General features: G+C 38.7%; 1 protein-coding gene across 1 annotated transcript; it reads left to right on the top strand.

The window, feature by feature from the left end:
- The first annotated feature begins 926 nt into the window (after window positions 1-926).
- On the top strand, window positions 927-15,925 carry LOC124252857. Its single transcript, XM_046686529.1, has 6 exons — window positions 927-1,137; window positions 12,535-12,692; window positions 13,496-13,624; window positions 13,849-13,984; window positions 14,860-14,958; window positions 15,297-15,925. Exons 2-6 carry the CDS (start codon window positions 12,549-12,551, stop codon window positions 15,482-15,484), a joined length of 696 nt encoding a protein of 231 aa, XP_046542485.1. The 5' UTR covers window positions 927-1,137; window positions 12,535-12,548; the 3' UTR covers window positions 15,485-15,925.
- Window positions 15,926-19,437: the final 3,512 nt, after the last annotated feature.

Below are 19,437 nucleotides of genomic sequence, written 5' to 3'. Positions count from 1 at the left end.
GGTTAAAGCGTTCGCTCGTCACGCCGAAGGCCCGGGTTCGATTCCCCACAAGGGGTACAATGTGTGAAGCCCATTTCTGGTGTCCCCCGCCGTGATATTGCTGGAATATTGCTAAAAGCGGCGTAAAATCCCAATTCACTCAACTCACTCACTCCCTACCATTTTAACGCCACTTTGCACAATGTTCCATTCATTTTTATGGGACCTTAGTGTGCGGGTATGGTGCCGACAAGCCTAGAAATGGATATTCGGGCAAATCGAGATTCGAACCCATGAACATGGATGTCGAAGAGAGACCACTCAGCTCAGCGAATTGGGGAGCTTGAAACGACTGCAGGCCGACCTGGGCCCACTTGCACAAAGCGATCTTAGCGCTACAATGATCGTAACTCCCATACTCTAACATAGACTAAGAATACGGAGAAAACGGACCTCAGCGAAAACGGACCCCCAAAAATTCGAGAAAACGGCCACCGCGCTGGAGAGAAAGAACCTATAGAAAACGGTCTGTGCTTAGAGAAAACGGCCAACATAGTTGCACCAAGATTAAAGGATATTATATGATTATACATCCTAAATAATAGAGATTTACTTCATTGCGGATAAGCTTTTAAAAACTGGTTGTTGCGATAGTTATGATGAACAAACCAATTTGATTGACTGTAGATTTTACAGGTAAAATTAGTTGATACGGTAGTGTTTATATTGACGAGCGGATTAGTAGTACTAATTCCATCTTTGGTTATTGTAGTTCTGCCAGTGTCCCTAGTATGGTGATCTACCTTCAGTTGTTGGTAATCTATATCCTGTGTTTATATTGTATTGTCATCTATAGTTAAAATGTTTAAATCTAATTTCTAGTTTTAAATTTATATATGTGATAAACTGGTTGTTTTACTGTCGTTCGATGGCAGTTGTTCATAATTAACACAACGATAATTCGCATCGGAATACAGGAGAGGTTGATGCATACTAAGCATCACCCGACCGGATCGATATTATCAGTTTACTTAGCGTTTACCAGATGTGTCCATGCGTGTTTCCTACAAAGTGCCATTACATCCAGTTTGCCTCAGTCACAACCTACAGACCTTTGAAGAGTTCGGGAGCCACAGCCGTCACACAGTTTCCAGCTAAGTAAGTTTATTCACTTTTAGCTCAGTAAGTGAATGAGTGAGTTTAGTTTTACGCAGCACTCAGCAATATTCCAGCTATATGGCGGCGGGTCTGTAAATAATCGAGTCTGGACCAGACAATCCAGTGATCAACATCATGATCATAGATCTAATGCAATTGGGATACGACCAAGTCACCAAACCTGACCACCTGATCCTGTCGGTCGCCTGTTACGACGACTAACGAGGCCGGGCGAGAGTTCGCTGACTATGAGGATGGAGACAGATGTTGTATATACCTCTGTTTGATCGAATTTCGATCAAAAAGTTTCGGCACGCCCCTGAAACTTTTGATCGAAATTCGATCAAACAGAGGTATATACAACAGACAGATGTTGGGGGTGAGGGTTGTCTTGTGCTCTTAGGTGGACAGGTTCCCTGACTAAGAGGATGGAGACAGAAGATGCATGTGTGTGTGTGTATAAAGTAAGTAAACTAAATCTTCAGTCTTAGATGTTTCAATAATATGCAGTTAAATCTTATATACCGAGTCTAGAAGTAAAGCATTAGTATGTTTGTAATTAGTATGTAAGCGATGCTTCGTAGTGATAGTGAGTGAGTGAGTGAGTTTAGTTTTACGCCGCACTCAGCGAGCCTGATGCCCCGATCCCGTTAGTCGCCTCTTACGACAAGCATGGGTTACTGAAGATCAATATTCTTACCCGGACCTTCACGGGTATCGTAGTGATAGAGTTTGGCTTCAACCTTTTCACTAAACAGTAGCGAGAGGTTTGAGTGTACGTAGAGACAATGTACAACAATGAGTGACTGAGTTATTAGATTTACGCCGCTTTTAGCAATATTCCAGCAATATCATGATTAGGGGAAACCAGAAATGGGTTTCACACACTGTACCCATGTTGGGAATCGAACCCGCGTGTTAACGTTGGCGTGACCAGTGAACGCGTTAACCAGAAGGCTACCCGACAACAATGTAATCTTGTCAAGCTGTCATAAAGACTATAAAGTTACTTCATCATACATTATCCGTACAAGGCTGTAGTATGTGGGGTAAAGATGTCGAAGATGATTTCCTGCACAATTTCTGTATTGACAGTTTGCTACTTCTCGTTCTGTCAACGTTTTAAATTGTACTGGGTCAGTAACTGGGTCATTACTCCAATACTCCATTCCGTCCCACGCTGGTCTACTCCCATTTGTGAGAACTCCCAATTGTGAGACTCCCAGTTATGAGACAGTGGAGTAGGTAATTACCAAAGAAAACACACCATACTCCCCTGCCTGATAGAATGGATTAACCCTAGCTAATTACTGATTTGCTATGTAACTGAATCTTGTGGAAGTCTTAATGAAACTTTATAAGATAAATTGATTAACATACTCAGGTAAATGTCTTTAAAAATTGAACACTTTGGGTAGGTAACTTCGTGATCATTTGAAAGAGAAATTAATTTACTTACTCAGATTTACTCCGTCTCGGAAACTACAAGATATAGACTCTGAAATACAAGGAACTTACAGTCGAACTGCCTCTTATGCCAAATCCTTTTTACCCGACACTACCCGTTATAACCTGGATACCATTTTGAAAGGAAAGAAAGAATTTACTCCTTGTGTAAACCAGAAAGTAGTTGAATCCGTCCACGATTATATCATCAAGACACAACGCTTCAAATTTTCTCAGGAAAACACTTAAATTAACTCAACAACCTTCTCCTGATTGATTTATATTTATATATATGACTTTCAAACTTCATAATAGTCAATACAAATGTGTTATCATAATTACATATTCTTCTGAATAAATATAATATTTCATGAACTATTTCTTCTGTGTAAATAGAATCTCTGATAATCTATTTCATTAATCTACTCATCAATGACTCCTGTGGGTACTCTTCAACAACTGGGCTGATCCCACTTTCATTGTAGGGATGTGGAAGCACCACCTATGTGCACTGAACCATTAATTAATGTGTCTCACAACTGGGAGTTCTCACAAATGGGAGGACACCCCCACACTCCATCTTGTATGATTGGCGCAATTGTGCTAATTAGTTATCCTTACACTCACTGGTAATCATATACATCATGCCTATATCTTGCTTGTATAATGTATACTTATGCTTGTTTTACATCTAAATAATACGATTACATATTTACTCATATGTCAAAAATGCTGTTTCTTGTTGTTTACAAAGTATGTCCATTGAAACTTTACATAAATGTATTGACGTTTACAAAGTATGTCCTGCTGCTTCTTGTTGTTTACAAAGTATGTCCATGCTGCTTCTTGTTGTTTACAAAGTATGTCCAGGCTGCTTCTTGTTGTTTACAAAGTATGTCCATGCTGTTTCTTGTTGTTTACAAAGTATGTCCATGCTTTCTTGTTGTTTACAAAGTATGTCCATGCTGCTTCTTGTTGTTTACAAAGTATGTCCAGGCTGTTTCTTGTTGTTTATAAAGTATGTCCATGCTGCTTCTTGTTGTTTACAAAGTTTGTCCAGGCTGCTTCTTGTTGTTTACAAAGTATGTCAAGGCTGCTTCTTGTTGTTTACAATGTATGCCCATGCTGTTTCTTGTTGTTTACAAAGTATGTCCAGGCTGCTTATTGTTTACAAAGTATGTCCAGGCTGCTTCTTGTTGTTTACAAAGTATGTCCATGCTGCTTCTTGTTGTTTACAAAGTATGTCCATGCTGTTTCTTGTTGTTTACAAAGTATGTCCATGCTGTTTCTTGTTGTTTACAAAGTATGTCCATGCTGTTTCTTGTTGTTTACAAAGTATGTCCATGCTGCTTCTTGTTGTTTACAAAGTATGTCCATGCTGTTTCTTGTTGTTTACAAAGTATGTCCATGCTGCTTCTTGTTGTTTACAAAGTATGTCCATGCTGCTTCTTGTTGTTTACAAAGTATGTCAATGCTGCTTCTTGTTGTTTACAAAGTATGTCCAGGCTGCTTCTTGTTGTTTACAAAGTATGTCCAGGCTGCTTCTTGTTGAATGAGGGTTAGATATAGGTTTGTAAAGAAAGCAAACATTTGTTTCGTGGTTCATGATATTAATAAGTATTTTATGATTTCCTGCTGTACAACGGCACCTTTGCACTCCAGTCTCCAGTTTTACCTCTGATTAGTAACTATTCCTTTATCAACAAGTTACCAAAGTGATGAAACTGGTCTGACAGACGAAGAGGATTTGGTTGGTTTGTAGTTTAACGCTGGACTCAGCAATATTCCATCTATATGGCGGCGGTCTGTAAATAATAGTGTTCGGACCGGACAATCCAGTGATCAACATAATGGGCATCTATCTGAGCAATTAGGATACGATCACATGTGTCAACCAAGTCAGCGAGCCTGACCACCCGATGCCGTAAGTCGCTTCTTACGACAAGCATGGGTTGCTGAAGACCAATTTTAACACGGATCTTTAAAGGTTGGAATTATGACAACTGGTAGTCTAAATCACGCATTTTGTATACCCCTATAGGCCTAGCTTCTGATAAAGTACCAGCGGTACCAGCTTTTATTGCCCTTAAGATAAATTTGTCGAATTTTGTTTGGTCAATAGCCAAAGCATTCGAAACCATGCAGTATGATTTGCCAGGGTGTATGAACCGTACACGACAAAGGTTGTACAAATTACCTTGAGCTTAGATAGAATGTGATAGTCTCGCAACACTGCCGTGCGTATGCGCGTGTATAGTTGCTATGCAACCAATTGTTCTTCGGCAACAATGGCGTCCTTTTGTGGCAGCGATAGTGAGGATGACGCTCTTGAATTAGCGGTAGTCGGCATGCTTGCCAGTTTACAACCTGAAAAGCCTAAGAGATCTTGTTGGGTACGCCCCTGGATTGCCAGAAGAGGAGAGGTGGGAGCTTATAACTCATTAATACGAGAACTTGAGCTGGAAGACCCTAATAGTTTTCATAATTGTCACCGAATGGACCGGACAAATTTTGATTTCTTGTTGGAACGTGTGGCTCCTCGTATAGCGAAGAATGACACCCCGATGCGCAACGCCCTCCCTGCCGGCGAGAAGTTGGCTATAACTCTCAGATATTTGGCCTCAGGTGTGTATCTCACATAATGTATATATACAGCGTCTTCATGAATTCTAAATTATCAGCTGTTATTTGTTTACACATGTGGCAAGATACTAAAAATAGTGTCACCAACTCTTCGCTTCACATTCCATAGTTAACTGGATGTGATATAACCGAGTAAGGAGCTTTATGAGGCTCCCGATAGGTGCCAATGTCATTCGACCTACCTCAGCAATACCCTTAGACTACAAAGAATTATATCTACAAATGTCCTCAAATAGCTATCAATATACATTAAATTTTTGCAAACAATTATTTGAATGGTTTTGGTGCAGAAAGGAATGAGAAAATAAAACATTAGTGGGAAAATAAAACAATTGAGGAATCAACTTAAGAATGCTTACAAATTACAAAATTAATTCATAATTATCATGTTCATATAATATTTTGATGCATTTGTTTTTTGTTTCATTTCCACCAAAATAGGAGACAGTTACAAGTCTATGGAATTCCTCTACAGAGTTCCAAAGAACACCATCAGCAAGCTAGTTCCTGAAGTTTGCAAGGCCATATACAACACATCAAAGGAAGATTACATGAAGGTCAGTAGATTACTTCAATTGGAAATGCTACAATTAGTTTCCTTTATGAAAGATGTCTGACAGTTTGTCAACTTTAATGAAAAACATGACAATGGAGAAGATAGAAATTGGGTAATGAATTTTTTATTAGTTAAAGATATGTCGACAAAACAATGATACATCAATGATTATTAACAATAATTAAAAGAAGGAAATATAATAACAAATAAAAAGTATTGTCGTTGCCTCATTTATTTATATATATTATAATTATAAACAACTGTAATATAGTTCAACATAATAATTATATGAATTAAAAAATAAGTCATTCAAAACACAGGAAATATATTGGGGAACAGAACTTTATTACTTTCAGGCCGATATCATCGGCATATGAGGTACAAATGACAATAAATATTGTAGCAGAATAGTAGTTAGCCGGAAGTTTTTACAATTTGCATGATATATTTACAGAATTTACTGAGATGTTTTTTTCATAACAGATATCTTTTTACATATAAATAGTGATTTAATTTATTATTTAAATTTTAACATATTTGGTCTGATCATAAAGGAAGGTGGTATATACATTGATCTTCCTTTTCTAAAATATTTCCATTTAAGAATGATATGAAACTCATCACCCACATCAACAGAATTTACATTTTCTTTCATTTATTGCTATGGTATTTCATATTCCTTCTTCAACTGGTAAATGGTGGGATGAAGTACGAAAATGGAGAAAGGGGATAACTTTGTTAAACAGTAGGGACAGTCAAGAGAATGGATTTTTCCACCTCTGAGCTTCTGAGTATGAAGATTACATACAATAGAATAAAAGATCGAAGATAACTTAGACGAATTGTTTGTAAACAATTTAGACCAAAATGTTAACATACCAGTTTTAACATCAACAGAAAGTGGGACTGTCTAATTCACCATAAAGCATATACATTGGGGTACATTTCTTTACAGATAATAATTTTCTCATGAAACATATATGTACATTTTCAGTTTGTTTTAATTAACATATCCCCACATTTCACGACCATACAGCAAGATTGGTTTCACCATCAAATCAAAGGGAAATATATGTAGTTGACATTGTATTGATGAGTTTAACTTTCGACTTATGCGTAAAACAAAATACATGGCTTTAGTAGCTTACTGACAGAGGTTTATTAAGATAATTTGAAAGAACGTTTTCTATCAAAAACAACTCCAAGATATTTATACAAAATAACAGTTTTCCTTAGGTTCAACTAACTTGTTAAAATATCCAATTGGGAGATTACAATTTATATATGGTTGTTGCCCTAATTAATGCCTAGTCCAGTGTCTGACAATTGGGATGTCTAACTAATCATATAAAATCAAATTACTTTTCCTGGGTTCAATACAGGATTTACTTTGCTATTCAGTCAATGATAATCAGAGTTCATCATTATTCTTCAGTTTGATATTCAAATATCAATTGTTGAATTTTGAATTTTAATTCCCGCCTTTTGTGGACATCACTGATGTTGGAAACCTCGCTGGCAATGTACTTCCCGAAAAGCAACTCACTACATGACTCTCTCTGTTCTCTCCTTTGTTCTATGCTTCTGATCATATTCAGTAATTTCTCCTGCAATGAAGATGACTCATTTTTCTTTCTTTTTGGTGCATGAGTGGGGCTGATTGGTGGGAAGGAAGTTTTACATGTTCTGTGGCAACAGCTTCAGTAGCAGCAACGGTTGTTGTCGGTGCTGCAGCATTTTCACTTGTGACTTCAGCTTCCTGTAAGGAAATATTTTCTTGTATCTTTCAGATTCCACAGACAGAAACAGAGTGGAAGATCATCATTGATGAGTTTGAGGACAAGTGGCAGTTTCCCCACTGTATCGGGGCTATGGACGGGAAACACATATCTATCAGGGCTCCTAAAAGATCTGGATCCACTTTCTTCAATTACAAGAACTATTTTAGCATAGTTTTGCTCGCTCTAGTAGATGCAAATTACAAATTTACTTATGTAGATGTTGGCTCAAATGGGAGAGTTAGTGATGCAGGAATATTTGCCAATTCTACATTACACCATGCTCTTGAATAAAACATTTTAAATGTTCCTGGTCCATCCTCTTTAGAGGGAAGATATGAGTCAGTTCCCTATGTCATTGTTGGGGATGATGCATTTCCACATAAACCATATATCATGAAGCCTTTCCCTTTCAGGGATATGAGTGATGACAAATAAATATTCAATTACAGGTTATCACGAGCACGAAGGGTCTCTGAAAATGCTTTTGGCATTCTGACCAGTAGATTTGGTGTGTTTCAGAGAAGTCTGGGTGTAGACAATAACACAGGCAAACTGATTGTTCTTGCATGTGTTGCGCCCCATAACTTCCTTCGCACAAGATGTGATGTGAAGTATATTAGTACACCTGCAGAAGGTGTTAGCTCAGATTTGGGATCAAACAGGGATACACCTTTTGTTCAGCAGGGTGGGAATAGAATCACCCAGTCTGCAAGGGACATCAGGGATGAATTTGCAGACTACTTCATCACTAATGGGCAAGTTGATTGGCAATGGGATCATGTGCTCTTCTGAATAAACTTGTCCATGAATGATGAAGTCATTTTACTGTGCAAGGCAAAACCATGCCCAATTTAATAGTCAGTATTTGGTGTTTTCAATAGGGCTTGATTTAAGGGATGTTTACCTACTTGCATCAAGTGCAACCTGAGGTAAAAACCAAGTTGCACCACCAAAATTCCAGTTGCATTGTTTTAAATGCAATATTATACATATATAATAAAAGACATATGCAATTTTATTTTTAGATGCTTAATTCTGATCTTTCAATGTAGTTGAATGTACTTCTCAAAAATTGACTTGCACTTGGTGCAATTTAGCATAATAGCTAGGTTGCACTTTGCATTATTGGGTTGCACCAGTGCAAGTAACAAAGCACTAAATCAAGCCCTCTACCTTGCTATTTTTCCCAAAATATTTTAATTGATTATATTAGTATTATGTAAAATAAAATTCATTTTTAACAAATTTAATACATTACCACGATAAAGATAGTCAAAATGGGTTATTTACCATGTTACTGATACTGGGTTTTGGGTGACCTGACTTCGCAGGAATGGGTCATGGAGCATGGAGAACCACTTTCCCAGGAGGTCTGTATACGTCATCTCAAGCCCCTCTCTGCTGTTCCAAGTCTGATTTTGGACCTCTTTCTCCCTAGGGCTCCTTGGCTTGTTTGTAGTAAGTTCTCAAGGCAGATATCTTGAGTGGAACTTGATCAGCTTAAACATAAAGACAATTTATGTGCAAGATTTACTATGACATGTTTCATTATTATAATATTCATAAATTTGATGTGTGTTAATAAACATTTACTTTCAATCCAAGTCTGAAAAATTTGGTATTGGTGGTAAATTCTGTAACATTCTTGTAACAATGTATGGTAGGTTATCGGCTTGTGTCAGAACATGTCATGGTCTTTCCAGTTATTTTCATTGTAGTATAGGTACTGTGATAATATTTAAACATGTCATTCAATATACATGTGTTCAAATACCCTTAATTGTATATACATGATATGTTTCCCCTAAACAAACTCAATGCAAAACAATACATTTTTGATACATTTGCATATGATATTTTGTTTTTGGTGTATATAACATGGGCTGTTTCATGAAGTATCTTCCTACTCCAGTGTGGTAATTTGGTCACAAATTGTACAAATGTGTAAGCATGTATTTTACAAACATGATCAATTATTAACATGGCTGTTGACAAGTTTCAATTACCAAATGTCAAAATACTTAAAATGCCAGCTTTGGTAACTGTATTCACATTGTGATTACAATAATTAGTTTTAACCACACATTGGGACCCTCATTGAAATGTAGGTCACAATTTGACAGAATGTCAACAAACGCATGTGCTCTTGCTACTGCTGTGTAAAGTGAAAATAAGAACTATATAGCACACAGATTCAAATCTTTGTTCCCTATTTCACACAGTAAGTGTTATTTGAATTTTAGACCCTGAAAATGAATAAGCGATTCGCTTTGCAAGCTTGAGACGGTCGTAGTTTGGGTCAATCATACAATTTGTCGCATGAAAATAGAGCAAGTTCTATTGCTTGCAGCTCGCTTCCCACAAGTTGTATGCAACAAAAATCTGTCCAACTCGGGAGTTCACATTTTGAAATTCGTTGCAATCCACAAATTTTATACAACAAATTGCAACGTGGGAACATTGTCTGGTAGGTGGTAGGGGTCGGGTGTAGATAAGAGTGAGTGAGTGAGTGTAGTTTTACGCCGCACTCCGCAATATTCCAGCTGTATAGCGGCGGTCTGTAAATAATCCGAGTCTGGACCAGACAATCCAGTGATCAACGGTGTAGATAAGAAAGGACATAAGCAACCAACAGCCATCATTGACATCAATTTCAAATGCTGCAAATGTATATTTCACACTGGGGGTAAAAATCTGGTGCACACAGATCCATGGCCGATCTTGCCCTTGTGACAAACAACGTGTTGTTTGTTAGTTTAGTTCATATTATTCACAAAGTGAAAGGATCGGTGACAAGTTTTTACAACTCATAAAACCTCTCTCCAAGAATATTTACTATACCAAACTTCAGCGAAAGCTACCCGTGAAGGTCCGGGTTAGAATATTGATCTTCAGTAATCCATGCTTGTCGTAAAAGGCGACTAACGGGATCAGGTGGTCAGGCTCGCTGACTTGGTTGACACATGTCATCGGTTCCCAATTGCGCAGATCGATGTTAATGCTGTTGATCACTGGATTATCTGATCCAGACTCGATTATTTACAGACCGCCTCCATATAGCTGGAATATTGCTGAGTGCGGCGTAAAACTAAACTAACTCACTCACTCAGCGAAAGCAATCATTAGAAACAGACACAGAGGAAGACCGACACTTCAGGGGAAATATCATTATACAAATAGTACAGAGAAAGAAAACTACTGGAATCGTTTTCATTTGTTTTTACACAGACGCACATTTAATAATTTCCTTTTTAGGATTAGTCAGATATGTAATGCCGTTTAAAAGAACACATAATGCAATCACTAGCTATCTATCTATCTTTCGAAAAAAACTTCTATCCAGAATAAATTGCACTGCAGCGCTTGATACTCTGACGGAAAGTTGTATTTGTATGCTTCACAGAAGTAGTGAGTCTTCAGCTGTGATTTGAATGAGTCCAGATCTAAATACAAAACAGTTGAGGGATGTGTATTATATATATTTATATGAATATCTAAACACGATGAAAAACCAATTGCTTAACATCTGCTTGTAATGTCTCACATGGAAACGAGACTCGCTGACTTGGTCATCCCAATTGTCTAGATCGATGCTCATGCTGTTGATCACAGACTGGCAGACTTGGTCGATGGATGACATCGAGTCTAATGATATCTACAGAACTAGAAAATAGCTAGGAAACTGCCGAGTACGGCGTTCAGCATCAGTTCAAACTAACGTGTTCGTGCATGCACGTGTGAGTGTGTGTGGATTTCCTTAACTGGTGGCACGTAAATGTTCGTGCCAATCAGGAATGGCCATGGGTACATTGATATTCATGACAAATATATTAAAACCATAAAATATATGCCAAGCAAACGATCCATAAATATGTTCATTATTTGAAAAACAACGTTGTTGATGGAATTTACAAAGTGAAACGACAACGCCGTGATAAAGAATTGAAAATGAAATAAACAAGTAATGTATTTCCTTATCACCTCATATAATGTGAATATGTGACTGGAAGCTATATTATTTCCGGGAAGGGATGTAGGTTCCACTTCATTCAAAGTATGGTTGAGTCCACAATGCCCTTATTTTAGTTTATTCATTAATTAACAATCACCAACAACATGGTACAAGTTGTATCTGCCATCACCCAATATTTCAGGTAAAACAACTGCACATGGCACCCTCAAAATACCTCATGAATCAAGTGTTATAATATCTGCATTGACTTGATCCTCTATCCAAACATTCTATTTTGCAATTCTCCCAATTTGTTGTCGCGGATTGGTTGTTGGCTGGTTGCTTAACGCAGAACTCATCAATATTAGAGCTAAATGGTGGCGGTCTGTAAATAATCGAGTCTGGGCCAGATAATACTGTGATCATGAGCATTACCTTACGCAATTGGGTGAGACTCCCAATAAAACCCACGCGCTCAGTGGTACTTCTGAACAGGTCTTACACATGGAAAGGAGTTGTATTTGGACTCAGTATAGGAATGGGTGAATTTCCTAGCCTAAGTGTACTTTACTGGAGCAATTATCGCGCACTCGCGCTTCTGGGATCAAGCGCTTTCTCGCTATATCACGATATATCGTTACCATCCGCCATAAAATAGAAACAATATATAGGACCATGTTTCCTCCGTCCGTCACTCGTACTTCATTTCCAGACATGGTTAGACATGACAAAGGCCTTTGATATGAAATGCCATGCACTGGAGATGAGAGTACCATATTCCCGATGCGAGTACCGATCTCTAATAGAGGCAAGTCTCTAATAGACGAAGGTATTGTCATCGTGACGCTCTTGAAATTAGTTTGCCTCACCGAATCATCTCACGTCCTTCTAACTAAGTTTCTTAATTTATCCAGGTGCCTCCAACGTTGCCTTTTAAAGTCTTTTCTTGTTGACTCTTCTTCTGATATCAACAGATTCTCATGATTTGTTTCATTGCTTTATTAAATCTTTACTCCCAGAACTAACAGGAGCCATGGATAGGGAATTCACTGCAAACCCATCACAGAAGGAAATGCAAGAAGCCGAAAATGCCTTTCATTTGTTGTGCGGAGACGATTATACTGAAGCAGATGTCATTATCGATAGGTTTTCCCAAAACAGTCATCGTTACGAGAAGGTGGGTTTTGAAGAAACGCTTGAACATTCCATGACTTAAATATGAGTAAAAAAACCCTGTTCCGGTATTTCCATATGTCTGCATCTGATTTAAAAGGAAAATATTAACTGACATCATTTGTAATTATTTTCTTTGGTTAATGCATTTAGTGACTGAAAGGGAAAGAGTGAATATGTTGATACGCCTCTCTCCAAGCTACCGTGGACTCAAGGTGTGCCCTTCAGCATGACGAGCAAACTCTTTAAATCTCCAACAATTGATGAATTAAATTTATAGAGTTTAAGTTGACAAAGAGTTAAATTTACTCAAATGTTGCAGACGTGCTTCCTGAAACGTTTTGTTTGGGGTTGTAAACAATTTCAGGTACATACGTTTGCCAATATTTGACAGTGTCATTGTCGTATGTTAAACACATAATTTGTTTGAGAACTATGCTTAAGTTTAAAGTTTAAAGTTATTATTTCTTTGGATTATTGGCACAACTGTCAAGCTTTCGGCGCCTGCATCAAAATAAATATTTCGGTGCCTTTACTGTTTGGGTAATTTTAACCAATTCAATTCCAACACGTTTTATCGCACATTTCGAACGACTCGTGTCAATAAAGGTTACGTACATTAAGAAAAAGAAGTAAAAACGATGATATTGCGATCATTTTGACATACCAACACTTATAATTGCGGGATGATGTTGACTGTCTGCGTCCCCTTTTCTGGTTAAATCAAACTGCTTTACGCAAATATATATAATATATTTCTTTTCTGAAACGTTTTCCATACAAAGGTGTTTGTTGCTGTCTATGAAGGTTTTGGGAAAGATGAACTTCTCAGGTCACACCCAGTGTGCTCAATCTGCTGCTGATTGGTTTCCGAAGAACAGACATGACGTTTATATTCTTGACGTTGCCGCCGGAACAGGACTTTGTGGAGATGAGGTTAACATGAATCTGTTGCTTATTTCCTGTTGTTCAGTCAACAAGAATAACTCTACTCTGTAATGTGATCGGTAAATTGATATGTAAATCATCAATCATGTATTCTGTGTTTATGGCATTTGAAGACATGGATGCGAGTTCTTTATACTCTGACAGGTCCCTTCAGAAAGAAAGTCATTTCATCAGAAATTTGAATGCAAATAGAATACCTTTTTATTTCCCAGCTGCGCTCGCAAGGTTTTCGCAAAATCGATGCTCTTGAACCTTCAGTACAAATGCTTGAAGAGGCAAAGAAGAAAGGCATTTATGGTCGGTACTTCAGTGTGATGCTAGGAGAAAATAGCGTCGACATAGAAAGTGGTGCGTATTTCTCTGGGTACATGTGTACTTGATCCGGAAACAGTTTCTGAAATGTATCCCCTCTCGGTCATTTGAGGGAATGAGTATGGTTCTGAGCCGCTTTTAGCAATATACCAGCAATATGACGGCGACGAGTACCAGGAATGGGCTTCACACACTGTGTCTGTGTTGGCAATCACATCGGGGTCTCTGGTGTGACCGTATCCCAATTGTGTAGATCGATGCTTATACTGTTGATCATTGGATTGCCTGGTCCAGACTCGATTATTTACTGACCGTCTCCATATAGCTGGAATATTGCTGAGTGTGGTGGCGTAAAAACTAAACTTACTCACTCACTCACTCTGGCGTGACGAGCAAACACTTTAATGTCCATAATTCCCCTACAGCTTGTTCAGCTTGACCTGATCAAGTGAATACTAATGCTTTGCGTGACCGTGTCAAAACTGGTTGGGTCTATTATTGTGAAGGGGTGCACCTCTGTCAGTTGATTGTCAACATGTCCGAACAGCCGAGACAAGGTCGCCGTTTAACATTCTCTGCTCCCCTATTTAATGAGGTTAACTCGACCTGCCGTTTCTGCCATTTGACCTCCTGGGTCATGCATATGTAGAGTAGCTCAGGTCAAGCTGAACAAGCTGTACTAACCCAATGGTCAATCGATTAAGACTTATTTAAAAAGCATTTCGTATGAACTATTTTCAACGTGAGACGGCTGTGCTGTCATCAGAATGTAATGGGCAAAAATTATAGAAAATTAGATCCTGCAAAATATTAATGAAAAATGAATTGAAGTATCCATGTTCAGCGAAGAAGTCATACCTCCGCCATATGACACAGAAAACGTGAACACTGACATGCTTTATGCTTCTCAGACACTTACGATGCTGTTACGATTTCGGGGTTAACCGTTGTGATAATGAAGAAGTTGCCCAGAAAGGCATTTGAGGAGCTTATCCGAATTGTAAAGCCAGGTAAGTATCATATTTATCCCATGTTATAAGACAAAAGTGAAAGAAAAACTGTTCCTTAAGAGTGAATGAGAGGGCGAGGTTCATTTTCTCAATCAGCAACACATATGCCCTCTGGATCGTGTCTGACTTTACAAACATTTGAACTGATGTGCATAAAAGTGATCATTAAAAATCGAAAACATAGTTTCAATTGAGTTGAGATTGGTTACATGTACCTCAGTTCTCTTTCAACATGAGATCATCATACACCATACTTACTTTTCACAAATGCTTCAGCCTTGCAATAGGAAAACATTCTCATGTTAATACACAGTTTTACCTCCATGTTGTCATTTCAGGAGGATACATCATTAATGCTACTTACCACAAGATATTCCCTGAGGATGGTGATGCTGAAGGAGCCATATTTCGGAACAATATGAAGGCTCTTGAATCGCAAGGAAAGTGGACACTAGTGGAGCTGAGGCGCTTTAAGGATTATCTTTGTGGAGACGATGGTGCTGTTTCAGTCCACAAAGTTCTGTAATGCGGAGATGACCGAGAATATGTGTCAGAGAAACTACCAACACTTTTTGTATGACGCTTGCTATAATGTAATAATATTAATAATTCATTTATATAGCGCCTAGTAGCTAGATGAAATACATGTAGTGTACTGTTTTGCATGTACTGGTATTATAATATTCAGTAATAATTTTCCTAAGTACCTAAAAGCTGAATAGACACTGCAAGTATATATGCTAGCATTCGTAACGTGGTAAGTCACAGTGTGTACCATGTTCAGAATTGTATACATACATTTATGCTTGCTGGCTTGGTGAGACAAACTTTACGAGGCAATTATATCATATTATTCATGGTTTGGTCCGTAGTTTAACACCGCATTCAGAAATGTTCGAGCTATATGGCGGTGGTCTGTATATAATCGAGTCTGGACCAGACATTCCAGTGATCAACAGCAAGAACATCGTACTACGCAATTGGGATACAATGACATGTGTCAACCAAGTCAGCGAGCTTGACCACCCGATCCCGTTAGTCGCCTCTTACAACAAATATGGGTTACTGAAGACCAATTCTAACCCGGATCTTCACGGGTAGTTCATATTATTAAACGAGTTATGTATTCATTACATTGCCTGGGAAAACTGACAATAATTCTTGCTAAAGGAAATTACGTATTGTTTTGCAGTATGTGTTGTATTGATTTTATAATATTTCACATGATTTCTTTCAGTTCCTAAAAGCTGAATAGACTCTTGAAGTATGTATGCTAGCGCACATAACATTGTATTTCACAGTGTGTCACAGGTTTAAAATTGAGTACAAACAGTTATGAGTGAGTGAGTTGGGATTTACGACGCTTTTAGCAATATTCCAGCAATATCACGGCGGGGGACACCAGAAATGGGCTTCACACATTGTACCCATGTGGGGAGCAACAGTTATGCTTGATGGCTTGGTGAGATACACACTAGTACTGTACGAAGAAGTTCGTATTTTTAAACAAGCTATGTATTTATTACATTGCTGTTAGTAATGTCCGATTTCAGTTTGTGAAATGCAAAGTATTATTTCGTATGTGCCATATTGAAGGCACAATGTCACACGTTTTCGACAATATTTTGGTCTATTTTATATATATTAGGGCATATGCACTCACTGTAGCTTCCTAAAGACTTATTATCCCTTACGACTTGCCTGAAATCGATAATTGAAACTTCGAGGCAAACAGCTTCCAAACAGAGAACATTTGGCATATATAAACCCTGTCAAAAAGAAACGCAACCCCTGTCCTCAGATATGAAAAATTCGTTTGAATGAAGTTATTGCTTCCAAACTAAATTTTATTCAGAATGTATTGAAATGATACACGTAATTAATGAAGATTACCATCCAAACAACTGCATTTGTACGCATAAGTGTATTTTATTGCTTATTCCGTCACAACGCATGAAATGACCCTCATGGTGACTTCGCACAAAAACACATGCAAATCATGAAAATGGCAGTTAATGTAGCGGTGTATAAAAGCCCATGTGCTTCCGTATTATATTCATTCATTTGTCGCCGAAAAGCTGTGTTAAAATGCCACGATTGAGTGCTGCCGACCGAAATATCGCCATTGGTCGTGTTCAAGCCGGAGAAAGTTTTGGAACTGTTGCACGGCACCTAAATGTTCACAAAACAACGATATCCCGACTTTGGAGCCGCTACAACAACTTCAATTTGACCAACGATCGCCCGAGAAGTGGAAGGCCAAGAATCACGACCCCCCTTCAAGATCGGTACATCCGGGTCCATCACCTGCGTAATCGGCATGCCCTACCAACCGTGAGTGCCACACAAATACCAGGTTTGAGGAGAGTGTCAGCTCAAACGATTAGGAACCGTCTGAAAGAAGCGGGTTTACGTGCCTGTAGACCAGTTGTTGGACCTGTACTACGCCCCCTACATCGACGCCGACGACTCAGGTGGTGCAACAACGTAAGGATACGGACTTTACAAAACTGGAGGCGAATCTGGTTTCTGATGAATCACGTTTTCTTTTGCAACGTCACGACGGAAGACAGCGTCTGTATAGGAGAGACGTCATAAACGTTTTGCGCCCATCTGCGTCCGACAGGTGGACAGATTTGGCGGAGAAAGCGTCATGGTTTGGGGAACCATCTCATACAACCAGAAATCAGACTTGGTGATCGTTCCAGGGAACCTGACAGCCCAACGTTACATCAACCACGTGTTAGAGCTTCCCCTTCTCCCGATTATTGACCAACAGACACAGATTTTTCAACGGGACAACGCCCGGCCTCATACTGCACGTGCAACAACTTTCTGCAGAATTCCAACGTCAATGTCTTGCCATGACCCTCTAAATCACCAGACCTCAACCCTATTGAACACCTGTGGATACTCTGGATCGACGCGTACGTCAACGTCAGCCGCCGCCACAGACGCTGCAACAGCTCGCCGTTGCACTGCAGGAGGAGTGGAGAGCCATTCCCCAGGAAAGAATCCGGCGTCTTATCCGTTCTTGTCCAAGGAGATGCCGTGCAGTGATTGCAGCGCGTGGTGCTCATACGAGATACTGAGAAAGACGCACCCTGGTGACAAACTGGTGTCTGTGAGATGACTTTTGAAATGACAATTTTAAACATGCCCATCTGGGTTATTATTCTGCCAAATTTCAGACTTCTGTCTTAAATAATAAAAATGCCGTGTCGTCCTAAAACTTCAGATCAAAATCTCTAAAATACAGGGGTTGCGTTTCTTTTTTGACAGAGTTTATATATATATGGAATGTAAACAATTGCTCCGTACATCGAAAACTGTCGCATGCGTTGTTGTCTGTCTTTGCCGAACTGGTTTCAATCACATGTTGTGCGTAGAATATTTGTAAAGAGCTCTCCAAGGGACCTAACTCTATGGGGTTCGCTTGAACGTTGAGGTAACCGAGAGTCATTTTTAAATGCAACGTTGCATTAATTCATTCGATTTTTTAATTCAATATTGTAATCTAAATACGTAATTAATTTGTTGGGGAATAAATCATATGGTAGCTTCCCTAAGGGCTGATATTTGTTTGAAAATAATACAATGATGAATAGTTGAATGAAAAGTTGAATCAGCGAATGCTTTGAACGTTGATTAAAATATAAGCGACAGGACCATCCGAATAATCATAACACAGTTATAAGCAGAGTCTGATTACGATTCCGAAGGTATTCATGAACATGCATTTATGAAGGTGAATGTGAAATAGGGTTTTAACGTCGCACTTAAGAATATTTCGCTCATATGATGACGTGCATGCGTGTGTATGTGTGACTGCTTGTACTAGCCCAGACTTAAGCTGGTTTAATAGTGCTAGGTCACTGAGATACCATGCCGCAGTTAAGCATGAATACCCCACACAGACACATTACACGATCCGACCAGTCCTTGTTTTACCCGTTAATGCCAAGCGCCAGGCAGGAACGAAGAAATTAAATATTTTAACGTGTTTTGGTATGACGCGGCAGGGGATCGAACCCGCGACCATTCGCTCTCCGGGCGGACACGCTAACTACTACGCTACGGAGGCGATCCATTCGTTTATGAATTATTGTAAAATATATGTACATTATCTTTGCGATCTTTACTTCAACTATAAAAACGGAATTCATGTTACAGACATAACGGCAATGATTGAATCGAACAATATATTTCACTTCTACTCAGTGATATTACCTTATACAACTTATTTCCAGCTCTGTTTTCAATATTCTTATCCTCAGTCAAACATCATGTAAAACGCCGATAATTTGAACATATTGTTTCGAAGATTTGGCTGGATCTTCTGTGGGAAAGTTACCCTGTCAGAGTATCTCAGCTGACAGAAGTAGTGTTGTTAACCTTAAAAAAAAAATTCTTTTGTTTGTTCACTGCCGCACTTTGCAATATGCCAGCTATATAACGACGGTCTGTAAATAATCGAGT

This window comes from Haliotis rubra, unplaced genomic scaffold, assembly GCF_003918875.1.
Source record: "Haliotis rubra isolate DU_JTF1 unplaced genomic scaffold, ASM391887v1 Scf527, whole genome shotgun sequence".
Taxonomy (NCBI): Eukaryota; Metazoa; Mollusca; class Gastropoda; order Lepetellida; family Haliotidae; genus Haliotis; species Haliotis rubra.
The sequence above is the reverse complement of the archived record's forward strand: the minus strand, read 5'-3'. Positions and strand labels throughout refer to the sequence as shown.